Here is a 19,744-nt window from a genome sequence, read left to right on the forward strand (position 1 = left end):
GAGGGAGTATATTTGGATTACGCCTTTTTTCCTTACACTTAGCAATCTACCCAAACTGAGCCTAGAGCTGGTAAGAGATACTAATATCCACAGTTTTCCCTGGAATTAGCAGATAATTGAAGATTGCAGGGTTACCAGAAGAAGATGAAGGTACTAGGTAGGAGAGTGTATGAGGAGGGGACAGCTCAAACTAGACCTGGGAAAGGGCCAGAAAGCTGTGACACTCAGAGTACTCTTTTCTGACAAGAATCTGTGGTATCACAGAGTGACCTGTGGCACCTCTTTTCAAAAACTGCTACCCAGAGGATAGAATTAAAAGTAGAAAACCCTTTTTTATTTTTCTTTCCTTTCTATTAGTGTGGCTTTAAGTGAAAAGAGGGTATCTTCCTTGAAGAACAAGGTGTAAAACCTTAATATTTTTCCGGCTCCCTGCTTCCTAACAAGGTTTAAGGCTCTTGCCAGAGGCTAGAAACATTCCAAAGGGAATGAGACAGATTGATTTCTCTCATCTTTCCACTGGGTTCCTCTCCCCAAAGTCTTCTGAAATTTCCCACAAGCCATTTTCCAGAAGGCCAGCTGTCAGCATTGGAAAGGGACCCAGAGAAGGGAGCAAAGTACAAGCCTGATCATAATTCAAAACAGAGGAGAGCAGAACAGCCAGTGGAAACAAGTTACATCACCTCCACTGCAGTATATTGAGCAGCCAGCCTAAAGTACTCAAGTAATTTTAAAATATTTTTTTAAGTGCATGCTTAATTAGGAGGGTCAATTCAATACATATAATAAATAGAATCCCTAAAGATGGAGCAAGTGAAAAAAATCAAAAGGTGTGATTTCTCTCATCTGACACTTCTAGACACATTTTAGTTTAATATGACAGCCATTCTGAGAGTTGGCTTTAAATGACAAAATGGGGACATATTAAACAAAAAGACTCTCAGGTTCCTGAGCTCAGAGTACAAGCCGAATGGGTACATGGGCAAGTACAGCAAAGGGTAGAGGGTTTACATTTCTCTTTTAAATCATTAAATGAATAAAATACATCTAATAGGAATATGTACTTACGTAAACCGTATAAGCCTATCAACTTACCACAGAACGATGTGGTGGCCAACCTGCTTCTCTCCAGTGGAGGAGCCCACTTACTCCACATCCCATGGCAGGCTGGATAGGTGACGCCCTGGCAGACATTTCACACATCATGTGATTTGCTTTCACTGCATTCCTACTTCAAGTAGTTGCTGATACTGTCCAACCTGTCTAGCTGTTTGTCACCATGGAATGATGTAGGAAAGGTTAGGTAAGCCTGGAAGAGCTCTGTTCAGGTATGAAGATGTCAAACTAATTTGGATAATCGCTTGAGTGGTAATGTGTTCTGGGGTAAAAATTCTGTTTTGTACGTGCAGTAGATGGCACAAGGAAACTAAAATAGCTTGACCTGCAGCACCAGAAAGATAAACTTTTTACTTCCTTTTAAGTAAACTTAAAAATATAAATTGGTACGATTAAAAAATAGTCATCCTAAAAATGAGCAAGTAAAAATGTAGATTTGTCAGAAAACCTGACCAAAGGATCTTATTATTTTTAGAGCCGAATCTCCAAAACCAAATGATGTACAAAAGGACCAAAATGGTGAGTTCTCCTACCTCCACCAGACCTTGCAGAATCCTTACAAACATTACACAGCCATAATGCACTCTGGCTGCAGAAGGGATGAACATGTTCAGTGTAGATGTTAGAAAGATAGCTGCTCCGAATACCCTATGGAAAAAAGTAACATGAAAGGGAATGTAATTATTGTCTACTTTTCAGAAGTGATGCTGTTCTCAGGTACAGTTGCAGAGACAATCTCACATACCACCGTCTCACCAACCCCCACACTTGTAAAGTTCCGTTATTGGCAAAAGGAGGTAAAACCCCATATGGGCAATACATTTCTTCTCTGAATGGAAGAGAGGTTTTATACATACTTAAACAAAGGTGCTGGATTTTAATTTGTATCAGAGGAATAGACATAGGTGTTGGTACTGGAGGCTAAGCTGTTTATATGAGTCCTCACCTGAGAGAAAGATTCATATCCTAGGAAGTATTTAAATTCTGTTAGATCAATAGGGTTTAACTTAGATTAGATAAAGTCTGGTTTAAGTGTCTCTCTGAAACATGGGAGTGTGCTGGTTAGTTCCACTTGCTGCTGCTAAAATGTATAACAGGGCTCCTTTCCAACATCACTTCTCTAAATAACAGCTACAAATATCCTTTGTGACTTGACATAGAAAGGGCATTTCTACAAGACAGCTCCTGTGAAAAACATTATATAAACATTTTGTTACCCTGCTTGGGAAGAGCACTTGTTGCAGCTGGGCACAAGTCAGTTGAGGCTCTAAATGCACCTGGGGCCCAGCGTGCCCAACGTAAAAGAACATCTGGGGAGCTCATTTGAAAGCTGAGCCTGCTGCACCATGGAGAACACCACTGGAAACCAAGAAAAAGACTTGGAACAGCTGGTAGGAACAACCATTGAAATTACCACAATTAGAAGGGCTCTACAGAGGGATCTGGACAATTGGCAAAGGCCAATTTTATGAGGTTTAACAAGGCCAAGTCCTGGGTCCTGCACTTGGAACGCAACAAACCCATGCAATGCTACAGGCTTGGGGAAGAGTGGCTGGAAAGCTGCCTGGCAGAAAAGGACCTGGGGGTGTTGGTCAACAGGCGGCTGAATATGAGCAGGCAGTGCGCCCAGGTGGCCAATAAGACCAAGAGCATCCAGGCTTGTCTTGGAAACAATGTGGCCAGCAGGACTAGGGAAGTGACTGTCCCTTTGTACTCGGCAAGGTGGTGAGGCCGCAGCTCGAGCACTGTGTTGCGTTTTGGGCCCCTCACAGCAAGAAAGCCATTGAGGTGCTGGAGCGCATCCAAAGAAGAGCAAGGAAGCTGGTGAAGGGTGTAGAGAACAAGTCCTCTGAGGAGGGACTGAGGGAAGTGGGGTTGTTTAGTCCGGAGCACAGAGGGCTGACGGGAGACCTTATCGCTCTGTACAACTGTCTGACGGGAGGTTGTAGCGAGGTGGGAGCTGGTTTGTTCTCCCAAGTAACAAGTGATAGGATGAGAGGAAATGGCCTCAAGTTGAACCAGGCGAGGTTTAGACTGGGTATTAGGAAAAATGTCTTCAATGAAAGGGTTATGAAGCCCTAGAACAGGCTGCCAAGGGAAGCAGTTGAGTCATCATCCCTGGAGGTATTTAGAAGATGAGTAAATGTGGCAATTAGGGCCATGTTTTAGGGACAGTGGACTCGGCCATGCTAGGTTTACAGTCGGACTCGATGATCTGAAGGGACTTTTCCAACCTAAATGGTTCTATGATTCTATGATCCTATGGTTAGTAAGAATGAGCTGTACTTGGTTGGTTAGATTTCATATACCTGAAGCCTCAGGTTTCCTTTCTGTGCAATGAATGGGATTCAGTAGCTATGTCATGCACTCTGAATATCAAGAGTTCATTACCAGAGCATCTGTGGAAGTGAATATACATCACGGTCCCTTCTAAGATCTTGTTACAGCACTGAAAAGTATCAAAACTGGCAGTAGGAGTTCTCCACAACTGCGAAGCACCATTTAAATTGAATGGATTAATGCTAATCCTCAGTAGTTTACTATCATCTTTGTGTTGTCTGCAATTCAAAGCAACCATGCCTGGCTCCCTGCAGGCTGCCTTTGTGTGGGACATCTTTCATTCTGCAGAGAGAAAGTTGCAGCAGTTTGTGGCCCTGGGGGCCACAGCACTTAGGAGATGGGAAGTCAGCCCAAAGCTGCCCTGTCTTGTTCCCAGACTCAAGGTGACAACCTGAGAACTAAGCAGTCCCTTTTGTTAAAGGCCCTCAACTCCTAGCCACACTGACATTAGCTAGCAGTGTGCTGCTCTTTTTGGACCATCATTCATGTGCCGCTTTCAAACTATACAACTTCAGTGATGTTTAACAAGTTTTGAATTGCCTTGTTGTGTGTGTGGCATTTCAAAAAGATATATTAAGCTTCATTCTGTTATAGGAATGGACAGATATTTGATCTGAGATCATATGATTTGAACAGCAGTATTTCTCTCCCTTTTGATTTTTCTGCCAAAGGCATACACAGATCTTATTATGCATAGCTATTTATCATGCTCCACTTCAAAATATTTATAAACTTTTAAAACCTTTTGTTGCAATTCTTTTCTGTTTCTTCTTTTTTTTTTTTTTAATAAGGATTTAAATTGTTTCCATTTCAGTCTCTTTTCGAAAACTTATTCACAGGAAATATACATCACCTCATTTTTTGAATCCAGGGTTGTTATTCACAGTAGGATTAATAGCAGTATTATAGCGTGAAGAATCTACAGTCAGAGATTAACACTGTTTTCTCTAAATTCTGTACACCTATTGACAAAAACAACAGTCCATGCCTAGACAGCTCATAATCTGAATGACAAGAAAGCACTCGAGAGATGAACACAAAAGCAAAGAGGCTGGGTAGGCTGGCAGAGGGAAGAGACAAAGGAACAGATTTATATAAAAAGCAGTCCAAAAATCTGAACTGGAATACAAAGCCTATGATCATATCTTGACATTTAGAAGACTGCTTTCAAAGCCAAGTAAACACTGAGCTGAGAAATAAGTATTATTTAGCTCTCTATTATGATCGATGAAGAAAATTTTTGCACCTTACTTCCTTTCCACTAATAGAAATATCAGGTCTGTTATCATAAAGCTATTGACAGTCTCAGGGAACTACAGAAAATTTTGTAAATTAATAACCACACGAAAGAATAAGCCATAAGAAAGAGAACGTATGTAATTATCCAAACAGCTAGCTCTGAAGACTGAGTTTCCAATCTCTGCTGCTTCATTTAGTGCCAACTCTTAATATGCCCAATGTAAATGTGTCGTTTATACTGAGTTAGAACCAGTCACTCTCCTGCTACTATTTAAGAGCACAAATATTGTTTCTGCAAAGAGCCAGCATCTTTCCAGCAGTTCAGTGCCGTTTATCCCAAAGACATTGGTCTGCACCACGGCTGAAAATATACCAGTTCTGTTCAATTCATTCCTGTATTCTTCTCTCCTTGCTGCCACAATCCCTGGCCAGCTGCCACTTTGGGATCAAAACAGACTTCTTCAGCAACAGAGTCCTCTGCCCAGCAGGGTGCTGTTACTGAGAACCGATATCAGGGGGTGCCTTGCATTTCACATATCCTTGTCGCCACCAAACAATGATGAAACTACATTTGGATGCATTTTTGAGGATAAGCAACAAGTCAAAGGGATGTTGTCACTAAATGGTTCATGAGCTTTTTGGTGGAATGCAGACCTGCGTGGATACATAAAGCAAATTACGTGGTGTTAGATGGTTTTGATGCAAAACCATAAATCACTCAGTTATTTCCAGCTGTTCTGAGGTCTACTTAAATCACTCATTATTACAGATAACTATCTGCATTAGAGAAGTGCCTGGGATGTGGGGGGGTGGGGTCCATGTATGTTCAAGGTTGCATAGTGCTGAGCAGGATTTAAACAGGTGACAAAAGAGTCTGTACTTAAATCTATAATGTCAATAATAGGATAGAATAATACATCTCCTTGCCAGAGTGCAGCTGGGACAAAAGAAAACATTTGTCTTTCTAGGGAGCAAGGTTTCACAGACTTGGCCCAGATCTCTTGGTTTCCTGCCCTGTATCTTAGCAAGTAACTCCTCTGAACCATAAAACTTGGCATCACTGGTGAATCTGCCCAAGTTGAAATTGGTTGGGTAAACAAGGAATAAAGGAAAAACATGGTGTTAGCCAGACCTGTGAATCCTATTACTACAAACAGAAATTCTCTTTGAGCCCAGCCTTTGGGATATTGTTGTTCCTCAGCAAATTCTACTCCTAAACCCAATTGTGATAGTCAAAGCTATAATTTTGTGTTGTATTATAGTATTAGATTGAGTCTGGAAGTCTCATAGGGACAGAAATACAGCTTTCTGTGCATATGCACAACACATACCTAAGGAAGTAGTCAGCTGACAGAATACGTTGAGTAACAGTATAAACATGATGGCTTTTATTGTTTGCAAGAAAATTAAGGAAACAAAAGCCAAACTAATAATATGCTGAATTATTCAGCCGACTGTGCACATCTGTGTTTTGGGGCCCTTCTGCTACAAAAGCTGGTGGCAAGACTGAAAGGGCTGGGGAAATTATAAAGCTTAGCTAATTTGTGGGGCTTATTAGGCAGATGGAAAAATACTCTGCTCAGGCACTTTTGTGTGGCAGAAAAAATTAATAATTGAAGATGCTAGTAGTGCTGAAGAAGCAGTGCAAACTGAACTCTGAGTAACTTTTGGTTATGGACAGAGGGGAGGTGGGACTGAACTTCTGGGCAATTCTATGGGATGAATGTCCTGGAGTCATTTCCACAAGGGCATAGGGGTGGGAAGAACTCCTGGGCAATCTTGTAACACCTATAGCTCTTTGCAGAATGCAGAGAGTGAAGTACTTTAATTTGGGGCAAAACAATATATAGCTAGTCTTAAAGACCTTTTCCAATTTGGAAATTGTTTGTAGACAAGTCACATCTTGTTTTCAGAGAATGACATGAGTACCAACCATCTTTTTTTATCTGTAGATCCCAAACACCCTTAACATGCACATCTCATCTGTTCATTCACACCCAGTTGTCTTCAGACAATCTCCCTCTCTCTGTTGTGATCATATTCCAAGTTCTGAAGGCTTATTGAATAAAGCCCAAAAACAAAGTTAGCTTTGGCAAAATCAGCTACTTTTCTTACTTTCATTTTGAAAAGCAGTTGAATTTTAAAAAATCAGCCCACAAACACAATGAGCATAGAAGAAATCTGTACAGATGCTCAGAGTTCACCAAACAGAAATCACGAGTCTCTATTAGAAGTCCTAGGCAATCCTAATTACAGACAGTACTGTATCCAGCCATGGCGAGAATATCCATGTGCATGCAGATGGATTTGTGTCTGCAGAACATAAATAGTTCTGTAATTCCTACATGCCTAGCTTCAGTCTACAGGGAATTTTTAAAGGAGAAAACTAAAATTTTGTTGGAAATTTTTTGTTTAGTGTTGAGCTAAAAAGCACTAAGGCAACTTTTGAAAGACAAATGCTGCAATCATTGTCTGAAGCATCAGGTGTGGTTTTCCTAACACTTTCCAGAAAGCATTATTGTTTAGAGAAGAAATGTGTAAATATTTGAAAAGAACAAGCTAAATTGGGAGAATCAGCAATAGAATCATAATTGAAAACTAGTCCCATTTTTGGTTATAAACTAGCTGCTGCAGTTTCAGATGAGTATTCCTGAAACACATTAATTCACTATTTTGGTAACCATCATTTAAACACTGTAAAACAGTCATCAGGGTGTAAACCTTAATTCTTTTGATTATTGTTTTCTTACCTGTTAGCAGCCAATTTGTTTGAGATGAACCCTCCTGGAATTTGTGTCACAATGTAACCCCAGAAAAAAGAGCCATGAATGAGTCCCACTGTCTCTGGATCCCAGTTGAATTGGGCTTTCTGTAAAGGAAACAATAAAAATGCTGTAAGATGAAACATACTTATTGTAAGAGAACCACTATTTGGAAGTCACACAGCAGTCACTCATCTGCCAAATCAAGGCAGTCTCTACGCTGGTGTTACCGAGCTTGAATCCCCCACAGTTAGGGCAAAATGATGTCAAATTCCCATGTGAGAGGGTGAGGTGTCAGGCAGTGGGGGTAATACCTGAGGACAAGGCAATCTGGAAATAAAACTAGGTAACACTAGTTAGCTGACTAGTTTATCTTTTATTAAAAGTAAAGCCAGTTATAGGGCTGGATTTGGATACAGAAGGCCACCCACAGACTAATCATAGATGGTTACTAGCCAAAAATGTTGACAACCAAGAAAATGCATTCACCGTACACCTCATCCTTGAGTACCAAGCAGTTTCAGTCATCTCAAGGCTCTTCCTGAATAAGAACATTCCTGTTCTCTGATGGCCCTGGTCGACATACTTTGTTCAGAGAAGGGATAGCCAAAGCAAAAGCTGGAGGAGGTAAAGAAAAGAAAGGTGGATCCAAGGTGCCCCTCCTGCCCTCCATTCTGGGAGATCAGGCAGGGCCCAGCTCAGTATAATCAGACTAATGTAAGGTCAGGGTCACCTTTTCCTCCTTGAACCCTCAGTTCAGAAGAGCTGTTTTGGAGCAAAGATTAATCATGAGGTTTTGCTTCATGTTCGTTTTTATGCTAATCACACAGCATGGAAAGGTGGCTAAGCATCATATGAGGAAGTAGCAAAGTAGCACAGATGTCTTTTAGACTCTGAATTAAAATTGTCACTAAAATACTACAGAAAAATGAAAACTAGAGTGATAAACCTTAACATCTCTTTTTTTCTGTATTACATTTTGTGTATAAAAAGAAAAACCAATTTTCCCCAGTAGGCTGATTTTTTTCCTAAACAAGCAAACTAAAAAACAGCTCCTCATTTGACCTACAGGGAGAAAGATGGCGTTAATTAGTCAGACATGTTTACAGAGGGATAAAGGATTTCCCTTCCCATCAATATGCATTCTGACAAGACACCCACTTTCCTGTGCTGAGCTACATTTCTGTTTTAAATACCTAATTTCTACTAGTGATTTCCAGCTTAGTTTCTAGGCAGTGTTAATTTCTGAAGGCAGAAACACCATGTGAGATGGAAAGAGTTCCTGTATCAGGAGGTGCTCATGCCTGGACAGGATAATTTGAGATTTGTGAGATGAGCTGGTCCAAATTTCCTCAAACTACCTCTTCTGAGCTTCCCAGACTATGCAGGCATATCCTTTCTCTTGCTCCAGGGTGAAATATAGACCAGAAAGTCATAGTGGGACCCTGGGGAGCAGGAATTAGACTGAATAAATACAAATTCAGCAGCAAGTCTAAGCAGCAGGAGTTGGTCAGAGGAGATTGCAGATGAGGAAGAACTAGGAAACTCTTCATTCACTCTGGTGAATTCTTCTACTGTTTATTGAGTCTTATTAGAAACACTTGTTTAAATTTTGGAATTTACTATAGAAACATTCTGCAATTTTCTTGTACCAAAAGTTAAAATATCTGAGAGAAAAGATGATGAATAATTGCGCAGCTTTTTGTTCATCTCTAGCAACATTACAGAAGGTATCTGCCTCTCTGGGAGAAGTGTTTTGTTTTAGGGAATGGGCTGACAAACAAAGGATATCCACGGGCTGGAGGAAGCCTCTGTTCCCTAGGAGGGTCTGATGATACTTTGTCTTTCTGTACTGGCTTTCCTCCTAGACCTCAGCACATGGGGAATCCTCAGGTAAGACTCAATATTTCTGTGAATAATTTGTTATGACAGTATGTAAAAATAAGTCAACAAGTAGAGCAAACGTAAATGAGGTTAAAGTTCATAAAGTCCATAAAGGGACTCATAGTATAACAGCTATGTACCAAGGCAGGACTGGAAAAACTAAGATGTGCATTGAACCTGCAGTTCTTGGATCTATCATTAAAGGTTTGTAGGCATCTGCTGTGAAACACATCATATACTACAAATTTGAAAATAGCTTGGCACCTAATACCAGTTCCAAATACCTCTAGACAGCAATCCACATTGTCAATAACCTATAAACACCTGTTGCCTTATTGCCAATGACTATTTTAAGGTCTTGAAAGTCATCTACAAATCTGAACAGAGTAAGAGTACTGCTACATACAGGAATTTATCACTCCTTCTGTTGCAGCATCAGAGCTCACTTCCCTGAGAGACAGTAAATAGTAAAAGCTTCTGCCACCACAACAAAATCTGTCTGCAACTCAAAGATCAGGGACCTGGCAGGCATGCAAGTCAATTCAGTTCTGGTTTCTGCTACTTACATCCTCTATGACACTGCAAATCCACAGATCTTACAGATTTTAATGTGACTTAGAGACCTAACTAGCAATTAAGCACATACACATCTATGTGAATCCAGATTCATATTTCTGTTTTTAATCTCTATATATAGAGTACTTTGATATGTGGCACTTTGACAATTTTGCATTGGGTCTGCTCAGAACAGTGAAGGGAAGATGTTTTCTCACCTGCAGCTCTGGTTTTCCATTAATATAAATAGTGTTATTGTTCACCATTTCCACAATGGCAACACCCAGGTTACACCTAATTCCAAAGGAGATGCAAAAGCCCAGACCACTCATGATGGCAATGATGTAGCGCTTGGGCAGCCCGCAGCAGTAGCAGTCGCACGGCACCAGTTTGCGGGTGCTTGCCTGCACAGGCCGCCCATCTTCCGTCAGCTCAATGTGATCCTCCTCTACATTGGTGCCATCGATTTTCCTAAATGGATGAAGAAAGAGAAAATGAAAATGCCTTACTCAGTAAAATTTGCTGAAATGTAGATGGGCAGTTACATGCTCCACTCAGCTGCTAAATCATCTAATTGTGAGGCATTTATCTCTTGGGTGTGTGATGAGTTAATGCTGGGCACACTTTGAAAGGCTAGCACGGCCTGCACTTCTTCATGAATGACCTCTGAAGTCTGTAAATCCAAGCCACCTAGCCAGACAGCTAGCTGGAATAATGTTCACATGCGCATAATTATGAGAGTTAACTGAGCTCTGTGGTGATAAATTCTGCAGGTAGTTAGGAAAATATGCATATGAAGAAATTAATCATAATTTCTAATTAGATCCCCTAAGCAGAGCTGGCAGTACATTTTAAGAAAAGGGCAAATACAATACAAAGCATGGTTTTGCTGAGCCCAAAACTCCCTGTGAATTTGTTTTCACTTGTAAGACAAAAATCAGGGCTATACTGAAGAGGAGAAGAGGCCCTGGTGTCAAAGCACCTACTTAAGATGTAAAAGAGCCAGGCTCAGGCTTTCTCTGCCTGAAGGGATTTGAAGCCACGTATCCCCTCTTCTCCGAAACATCCTCTCACCACAAGGACTTAGGTCATTGCAAGGTGAACCCCCACAATTCCTATTGTTGAACATGTTAAACTTTTGTTTAAAACACTTAATATTAAATGAGACATGAAGGAAGGCAAGGACTTTCCGGGCTGTTCATTCACCATTCCTCAGCAGTGGATGCTGAAAGGGCTTTGCCTGCATCAAATTTGGTGTGACAACTGCAGGGCTGTTGGGAGGAACAGGGAAGGAAGGGGCCAGGGATGCAGGCTCTCCCATTTACTCGGGATAGGGGCTAATGGTACCCAGCCACTTCAGCCTGCGAGAGGCTGCCCACCAGCCACCAGCTGACACAGGAGGGCAGCTCCTCTGGCTTTGCTTATGCAGCCTTTCCTTTTCCTAGAAGCAATCCTGTTGAGAGATTCATATTAAACAAAATGGCATTTCCATGTTATCTGGAATTACATGATAGTGCAATTAAAAATTAATTTGGTCTCCCAGTCTGATTGGAGATATTAACATCCTGTGCTGTAGGACCAGGTCTCTGGTAGAAAAGGTGAGGTCAGAAAGAACTGAACATGGTTAAATACTTCCTTTCCTAACAGTAACTTCCCGTGCCTTTGGTTTAAATGCAGAATATGGATTTTCTGACATGCTGGAACACTTAAGCACATCATTAGCTGTGAATACATGACTAGCCCACTTAACACTACCTGTGAACTTAATGTTAAGCGGTCACTAAAGGATGACCTTGATCAGCAGTTACATTACAAAGCCTTTCAGTTTTGGCATTGCTCTGAAGCAGTAAGATCAGGATCCAGCTCCTTTTGTATCTGCCATGGAGTTACTCTCAGTACTGTGAAAATACGAACAGTACTTAATCTAAAGGAAGCCCAGCTTGCCATATAAGATGATGAAATGATTTCATTCACTCTTTTCTGATAAGGAGTAACTTATTTCCTTCTTTCTGATCTGGCTGAATGTGTTTGAAATCTAATGCACTCCAAGTTTCCATATAAAAATCAGCTATAAAGAAATGTTGCCAGAGCATATACGGATGGACTGCACCTGGCCCACCTACACAGTAGCTAGTTGGGTTTTTGGGGAGAACAGCGTTGGTTTAATCACAGCTTTCTCCAGTTGCTGTAAATCTAATGTACTACCTATAACCTAACAGATAGTACTCTGTACTGAAGGTTTTGCAAATATAGGTGGTAAGTTTGGCTTCCTGGGGTACCATACAAAATTTCATTTTCCAAAATTTCACTTAAAAATCTCAGCATTTCTAGGCTTTACAGCTACAGGCTAACTGTTGCATCATTTACTATGTTACTCCTTTTTACGTGGTATCATCCAAGCATTACTCCAGTCTTAATCTAAGCAATAATAAAAAAAAAGCATATTACAGTCCATCAGCTCACATTTCCAAGAAACACTAGAACCAGAGCATTTTTGGTGAGAAGGGAACTCCGGGAGTTATTTGATTTAACACCTTGCTCAAAGCAGTGTTAACTGCAAAGGTAGATCACCAGCTCATTGTCTGGGTGGAGGGAAGACTTTGTGTTAAAGGAAGGTAACACAGGAAATGTGATATTTCTGTGGTGTTATTGAAGTTGATTGAGATCTTATGATTCCCTGACAGGGAAACAGCATTTGTTAGTGAAATGAGAGCACAGAGAGTAATGCAGTCGGGCATTTTAAAAAGAAGACACCATATATTCCATGCTCTGTATATAGATGCATGTAAACTGAATAAAATATCCAAAATAAAGACCTTAGGAAGTGAAAAGACAATTGAATACTTACTTTTTAGAACTGTTGTCATCTCAAAAATGTTATTAACAAATCAAAGGAAGTAATTTAATTGTCTTCCTCTAACATAATCTAAGATAATAATTTAATTAAATCAAAGCAAAATTCCTCAAATTTTTATACCTTTAACAAGGCTCTCTATTTATAAAAGAGACATTAGACTTTAATTGGTGCATTATTTTGGGCAACTGGCAAAGATTAGACACATCATGCAAAGCCAAAACATCTGTTCTGATCTGGGCATTTTCAGCTGGCTGTCAATTCACATAGGCATGAAAACGTCCTTCTGCTCCAAATTCACTGTTAAAAGTGGTGAGCCAGGACTAGCACTATGGGCCAGCATTGACTTATTAATTATTAATTGTTTTGCTATTGTATTCAACTACTCATTAATAAAAGCAGGTTGAGTACTGATCCATGACCCCATATTCACACAGTATTTTTCATACCCCTAAAGCCTAACATTAACCCCTCTGTAACAGATTTGTCTCGCAGAAAACTGTTTTGCAGTAGCATTAGCAGTGCAGACATTCACAGAGCCGGTGTTTGACCTAGCTTATTTTATTGAACAGGTGTATAATGAAGGTATGGCAACTCCATGAAAAGATGAGATCTGTATCTTCCAATTGATCTATATATTTTGGTAGCACCACTGAAAATTTTCACTTGTTTTACACCAGTGATTTAGAAGAAAACTGCTTCAGAACCAGGGCTTTCCTCTAATTATATGACTAATGCAGAAAAGCATTTTGCTGCATGGGAAATGTTCAGTGCTTACATCAAACTTTCATATTTTCAGCAAACATACAACACTTGGCAAGTAAGAAGAGCTAAGCTATTTGAAGATATCTGTGTCTGTGTTTAGTGCCCAAATGTCATAATAACTTTATGCAAAATTTCTCTTCTTTATTGAATGACTTTACTCTGGCATATATAGAATTTTGGAATAATGAAAGAAATTTCAAAAATTTCTATCAGTAATAAATAAAACTCCTAAAACAAAACATATACATTCACCAATCTGTATTTATGGGATTTTAGCATAAGAATTAGATAAGAATCTTCAAATGATAGAGTAGGTTGACTAGAATCATATAATTTCATTTAATTTTATTAAAACCACACAGATTCTACAACAATGGACAAATACTTGCCAAGTGTTAGAACACATTCTAGAATTACTTTTACCAGATATTAGCCTTTCACAGGCAGCTGAAGCACAACCATACACAATGTTCAAACCTCACATCTACAAATCCAGCATCCGTCATCACATGCAACAATTATTGATGATCCTGGCATAACTTCAGAAACCCACACACTGACTGTTGAAAAATATCAGTTATCCAAAAGCAGATACAATCTTCTGAGATCTCATTTACTCTCTGGGGATTTGCCCAGGTGATAATTGTCCACACCAAATCCTGCAATTTATGCATTGGTACAAAACCCCAGTACAAAACAGGCAAACCTCTTAAGTCACTCAGTTCATGGGATCTCTCAGGCTGGTTTCTGCATTGTATTTGCATGAAACTCATGGCATGTCTCAAACATACACACCCTAGACTGCATCTCAGAGGTGCTGCGCGCACGGGCTACAGGGCAGCCTTGCTGTTTCCCCTCAGCACAGCCTCAGTGCACTGGAGGGGTGCCCCACGGGTGCTGCAGTGCAGCGCTGCACATGGGCATTGTGCCCTTGCACTAACACGGTTGTACAAGGGGCCTGGCACAACTCACAGACCAGCTGAGTCTGGACACCCCGCATTGTGTTCACGGCGCTGCATGGTCTGTGGTGCACTAAACTCTCTGTACTTGTGTGCAAAGGAAAAATCTGAGAGGACTAAAGCTGTGATCCAGTGCAGGCAGAGAAGCCCTGTCCAATGCAAGGGTATATCACCCAGCTACAAGTAATGGTTTAGGCTGTCTAATTCATCAAGGGACATCTGCAGCAGAGCGAGCTACACCTATGAGGGCCCAGACTACATACAGCAGCTCTGTGGCATAGCCCATATGACTTTTCACATTAATGATAATGTTATTGAGTTGTAAACCCACTTAGTCACTTCCCACCCCCTTAGTAAGCCCACCATTGTTGTTAGCTGGTCCAAGACTCCCAAAACCCTGAGTAGGCAGAGCCTGAGATTTTACTTTAATTAATGAATTTTTCTTTGACTACAGTAAGTTCACAGAAGACCCCAAGTGTTTGTACATGCTAAGAAGCTCTGCAGGAAAAGCTTAAAAGGCTTTTAAGCTTAAAAGGGGAAACTTAAAGGGCTTGCAGAGCCCCAGCTCTGATATCCATTTCCTCAACCCTTGAATCCTCGAAGGTTTGGTTTTTTGTTTTTGGCTGCCCCATGGTATTTAACTAATCAAGAACAAACTGAATTTTGCATAAAAAGAAAATTTTTTTTTTAATCATCTAAAACATTTTCTAAAACGTCTTCTAAGTCTCACAAATTAAACCACTGGCAACAGCCTAAAAAAAAATCCTCTCAGGTCTCACCAGTTCAATCCCCTTTGCTCCCTTCCAGGATCCAGCTACCCTCAAGTAACCTCCTGTGGGCAGACTCTTGTTTCACAGCACCCACAAGATACTTGAGGTTGCTACACACCTGTGAGGAGGCAGTAAGTTGCTTTATGCTGCTTGTGCTTTAGCACTTGAACTTGTTTGTGGACAATTGCTATGGAGCAGCCTGTATCTGGCAGCTGGTCTTGCTCTGGATCTGCTCTGTTGTTTGCAAAACAGAGGAAATGAGTCTATGAAGGCATAGACTCATCATATTTACCAAAGCTGAAAAGTATTTTTCTACCCACTTTGCACATGGCAGTGAGTGAAATCACATTTAGACCTAATCAAGGATGCACATTAATATTAATTAATCACCTATGAAATGCTAGAAAAGAAACCAAATTCTGCTGATTTACACCATATTGAAGCCAATCAGATTAGATGAAGTCAAGGTAGCAGCTGCTACATATGCAGATGTACCATCATGTAGAAATAGAAGTGTATGCTCTCGCTTGCAGTCTAAGCTGTAGAGAATGAAGTTCAAGTTAAAAACATGCATGTTTCAATCCTTACAGAAACCTTCAAACATGACTGCATATTTCCTGAGAGACTGCTCAACTTGCAGCAATTCTTACTTAGATCTGACTGCAGACATAGTAAAAAAAATTTTATTGTTTGGATTATTTCCTCCAATGGCTAGTACATCTTAGAAAAGCACTGCTACACATATGTTTAAAACAGAAAATAATTTAGTCCTGCAAACTTCCTAATATCTCAGCTCAGATTTGGTTTGATTCAGTAGCAATGTTGCTGAAGTTGAATGCCAGTACTATCAACTGTGTAAGAACCAACGTGACATCCTTGATACATGGCTACAAGAGGAGAGTAATCTGGATAATTTAAAGTTTGCAAACCATTTCCACACAACAAACCCAGTGTATTGGCACATCACATACTCACTAGATATAAACCCTACATACGTTTGGTCAAATTGGCCAGCAAGACCTATAGCAAAGAGAGTTTATGACTGAATAAATGACTTGATGTTTTAGAAGAAAAATGGAATCCCTAGAATTACTGTAGAGTATCATAAAAGTAAAAAAAGTAAAATGTCAGACTTCACCTATAATAGTGTAAATGAAGAAAAGTTAAGTAGAAACTATGTGAAACACAGATACTCTGTTCACATGGTACAGAAACTGGCAATCCAGCAGTGCATATTAGTAACTTCTTCAAAAGTGTACATGCTTATTTTCTTGGATATACACGCTGCAGTACAGTACACATAAATTATTATACATTTTCTTGTAATCAAAGCTATCTTTAGATGTGCCAAGCACTATATCTCAACTCAAAATAGCATTCCCAAAAGAAGGTAAAGGGATGGATATGAAAGCAAATACAATTCAGTCACTAAAAATTCACTCAGTTAAAATGTCGGCCTCATCCATACAAAGATTTAAAACACTTAACATCAAGCATTCAAGAAATGCCACTGGACCCTCTGGCTCTCACCTCCGATTACACACATAAATGTTGTCAGTGGCCATTACTAATAGAAATGATCTTCCATTTAAACGCGAAATCTCTTTCCTTTTATGAAACTGGTCATTTGCTACATTGTAGCTTCATTTATCAAAAATTTAAAATATTTCAGTTTGTTCCTTCATAAAGTGTCAGATTGAGATAAAATCTTTAATCTTTTTTCTCTTTTTGCTAGCAAACAGCTGCTTCTCTTTTTTCTCCTTCTAATTTGTTAGTCTCAGTAAACACACACATACACATCTCTACTTAATACATTTTCTCACACTGATTTGGAAGAAGATTTTCAAAAAAGCCCCTGTAATTTAGGAGCATTAAGTCTAATTTCAAGAGTGGCATCATTTGGAAGTGATAATTCCCATTAAATCATCAGTTTTTCTCATGCAAGCTAAACTACGCCATTATTCATGTTTAGTTATTTAAAAGTTTTTTATTTAATTTTTTTTTCATGCTCTTTGTGATATTAGAACACTTTTATAACTTATTTTCATTTAATATAAATAGTCTATCATCTATTATCTTATGCTGTTGTAACAGTGCTCCTTTTACATCTTCTGTCTTGCAGCAAGGTGTTTCTCACTATCTGAACTCAGATATCAATTCTGCAACTCTAAATTATATTTGTGTTTATATATTTTTGTATAATTCATTTCTCTTTAATATCTTGAACCAATGGACCTGTCTGGGAATTTTCTGTTGGATTTTACCTTCTCAGATTCCCCAGCGAGTCACTAATGGTGTTCTTCACCTCTTCCTTTCCTGGGTTAAAAAATCTTTCCTTCAGTGAACCAAACCCTTTGAAAGGCATTTTGTCTTTCTTCTTCAGTAGATCCCTTATGTTAACAGGCATACAGTTCTGCTGTCATATTTCCTGATGCCAGACTCCAGAGCCTCCGCTGGTCCCCTCGGTGACCTCTGCAATAACAACCAGTTGCTCAATAAAGGAGCATGGAAAAAAAGAGAAGGGGGGGGGGGGAAAAAAGGAAAAATCAAACCAGACCTTCCAAAGCCAGAAAGTCTGTCAGGAAGAGCTCTGGAGTGAAACCCCCTCAGAAGCGCTCAGGGACTCGGCAGTGCACTTGCAGCAGCTCTGCCATGCATCTGCACAGGGTCGGGTACCTGTATGGGGGCAGCTAGTCCGGCGGCTGCAGCTGGCGAGCTGGAGGTGCTGCCGAGGGCCGGTGTCCCTGGGCAGGATGCTGCTGCCTGCACCAGGGGCGAACCTCAGGCTGGCTCGCTGGGGCTCATCCTCAGTGCCTCCCTCCCCCCCTCCCTCCCTCCCCTGCTTTTTTCACAGCGAGATCCTGTGCAAGGTGGTGCTATAGTAACGGACACAATACCTGTCCTCAAGCCACTCCAGTTCATTAATAGGACCTCATCTATGGCAAGAGCAAGAAGTTTATTAAACATTTATGAGTCCTTTCTGCAGGGGGGGAATTACTGCAAGCTACAGTTCCCATTCTCTATGTACCACCCACCCAGATGAGCCCCCCTCCCCCAATGCACCTGCTGGTTTGAACCCAGAGCCACCTGCCCCAGCCTGGCCATTTATTATTGATCTTCCTGGGCCCATGGGCAGAGAGGCACAGAGGTACACTGGTGCAATGCTGTTTGAATAAGCAATGAAAGAATGGCTATAAATTAAATGCGTTGCGTTTTTGAAACGCAAAGTGGCTGAAAGGGTGAGCCAGTCCAACTAAACGTGACTTCATGATGACAGCACACTTTTCCTAGCGTGGCAGAAAGTATTTAATGAAAATGCTTGTGGAAATGCAGCTTGCCACTATGCTTCTCAAGCCTGCATGTTGGTTGGAGTCAAATGAAGAAATTCTGCGTTCAGCAAGGCCTCAGTTATTGGGACTGGGTTATGGACAAGAAGAGGAAAAAAAAAAAAAGCAGCCCCATTTCATGTTGGTCTGAGCTCCTGTTCCCTGGGTGGAGGGGAAGGCCTTCCAGGTGGTTAGAAAAATAGAGCACTTTGTGTTTGTCACTTTTCCCTTGGCTTCCCAAGGAAAATTAAATTAAGAGTCTGTCAGTGCCTCATCAGACCACCAGCATGAAAGAATTGGTTTCCCCTGGAAGCCTCTGGCTGTGACTTGCCACGTGGAGGGCAGGTGGGCAGGCAGCTGCCCACCCACAGACCCCAGCTCCCACTCTGCCACCAGGCACCTGGTGCTCCTGGGCAAGCTGCTGTGGCTCTGGTCCCTCCCTCCTGCCCTGTGCTTGTCGTTATCCTTCCAGGCACAGGGGCCACACTTTTCCCCTTAACTTCTGTTCAGAGCTTGGTCTACCTAGACTCTACAGAGAGAAAGAGAGGAAAAAGAAAGCAAGAAAGTGATTTCTCCAGGGAAACAAACTGGATCTGAGTTGTTTTCAGCTGCCTTAGGGCACTTACAGACTCCTCATTTGGGTGTTTGAACTGAGTGAGTAGGATTGAGAAGGATGTAAATCTGGGCCAATGCAGGGCAAGGACTATCCGCCCCTCCATTCCTCCCCTGGCCCCTTGCACAGGCCACCAGTCTCTGGGTTTTAGATGTCTCCATAATACAAATACCAAACGTCTGGATTGTCCCAGTTCCACTATGGGGAAGGGACTATTGGGAAAAATACTCCCTCATGGTTAGGTGAGACAGGCAAGCAGCCTGCACGGAAATCCTTTATTCCTAGTATAAAAAGGGGAAAGGGAAAGGGAAAAGGAAAGGGAAAGGGAAAGGGAAAGGGAAAGGGGAGGCAGCAGTAGCAGGGAGCTGAGGAAGTTTTCTTGGCTGAGTCTCTTTTGTTGCAGAACTGGTTACAGTTTCTTTCTCGCTTTGAATAATTCATGTGCTGTAGAGCAGTGTTGGAAAACTCCAGGCTCACGCATTTGTCCTAGCAGACAGTCCTCCCATAGCAAGCAGTAAGTGCAGCTAGGGCCATGGGGCCAGCCACCTCCCAGCACTACCTGCC

General features: G+C 41.0%; 1 protein-coding gene across 1 annotated transcript in view; it reads right to left on the bottom strand.

Annotated features, from left to right (window-relative positions):
• The window catches only part of SLC17A8 (solute carrier family 17 member 8), a 29,996-nt gene extending 12,206 nt beyond the window's left edge, over positions 1 to 17,790 (bottom strand). The window contains exons 1-5 of the mRNA XM_075099486.1: positions 17,506 to 17,790; positions 10,112 to 10,364; positions 7,443 to 7,561; positions 1,647 to 1,761; positions 1,093 to 1,180 (exon numbers count right to left, since the gene is read on the bottom strand). Of these exons, the coding sequence (XP_074955587.1) occupies positions 1,093 to 1,180; positions 1,647 to 1,761; positions 7,443 to 7,561; positions 10,112 to 10,364; positions 17,506 to 17,648 (718 nt within the window). The 5' untranslated portion in view covers positions 17,649 to 17,790. The remainder of the gene's footprint in view (positions 1 to 1,092; positions 1,181 to 1,646; positions 1,762 to 7,442; positions 7,562 to 10,111; positions 10,365 to 17,505) is intronic.
• Between the last annotated feature and the right edge of the window lie 1,954 nt (positions 17,791 to 19,744).

Source organism: Phalacrocorax aristotelis, chromosome 1 (assembly GCF_949628215.1).
Source record: "Phalacrocorax aristotelis chromosome 1, bGulAri2.1, whole genome shotgun sequence".
Classification (NCBI taxonomy): domain Eukaryota; kingdom Metazoa; phylum Chordata; class Aves; order Suliformes; family Phalacrocoracidae; genus Phalacrocorax; species Phalacrocorax aristotelis.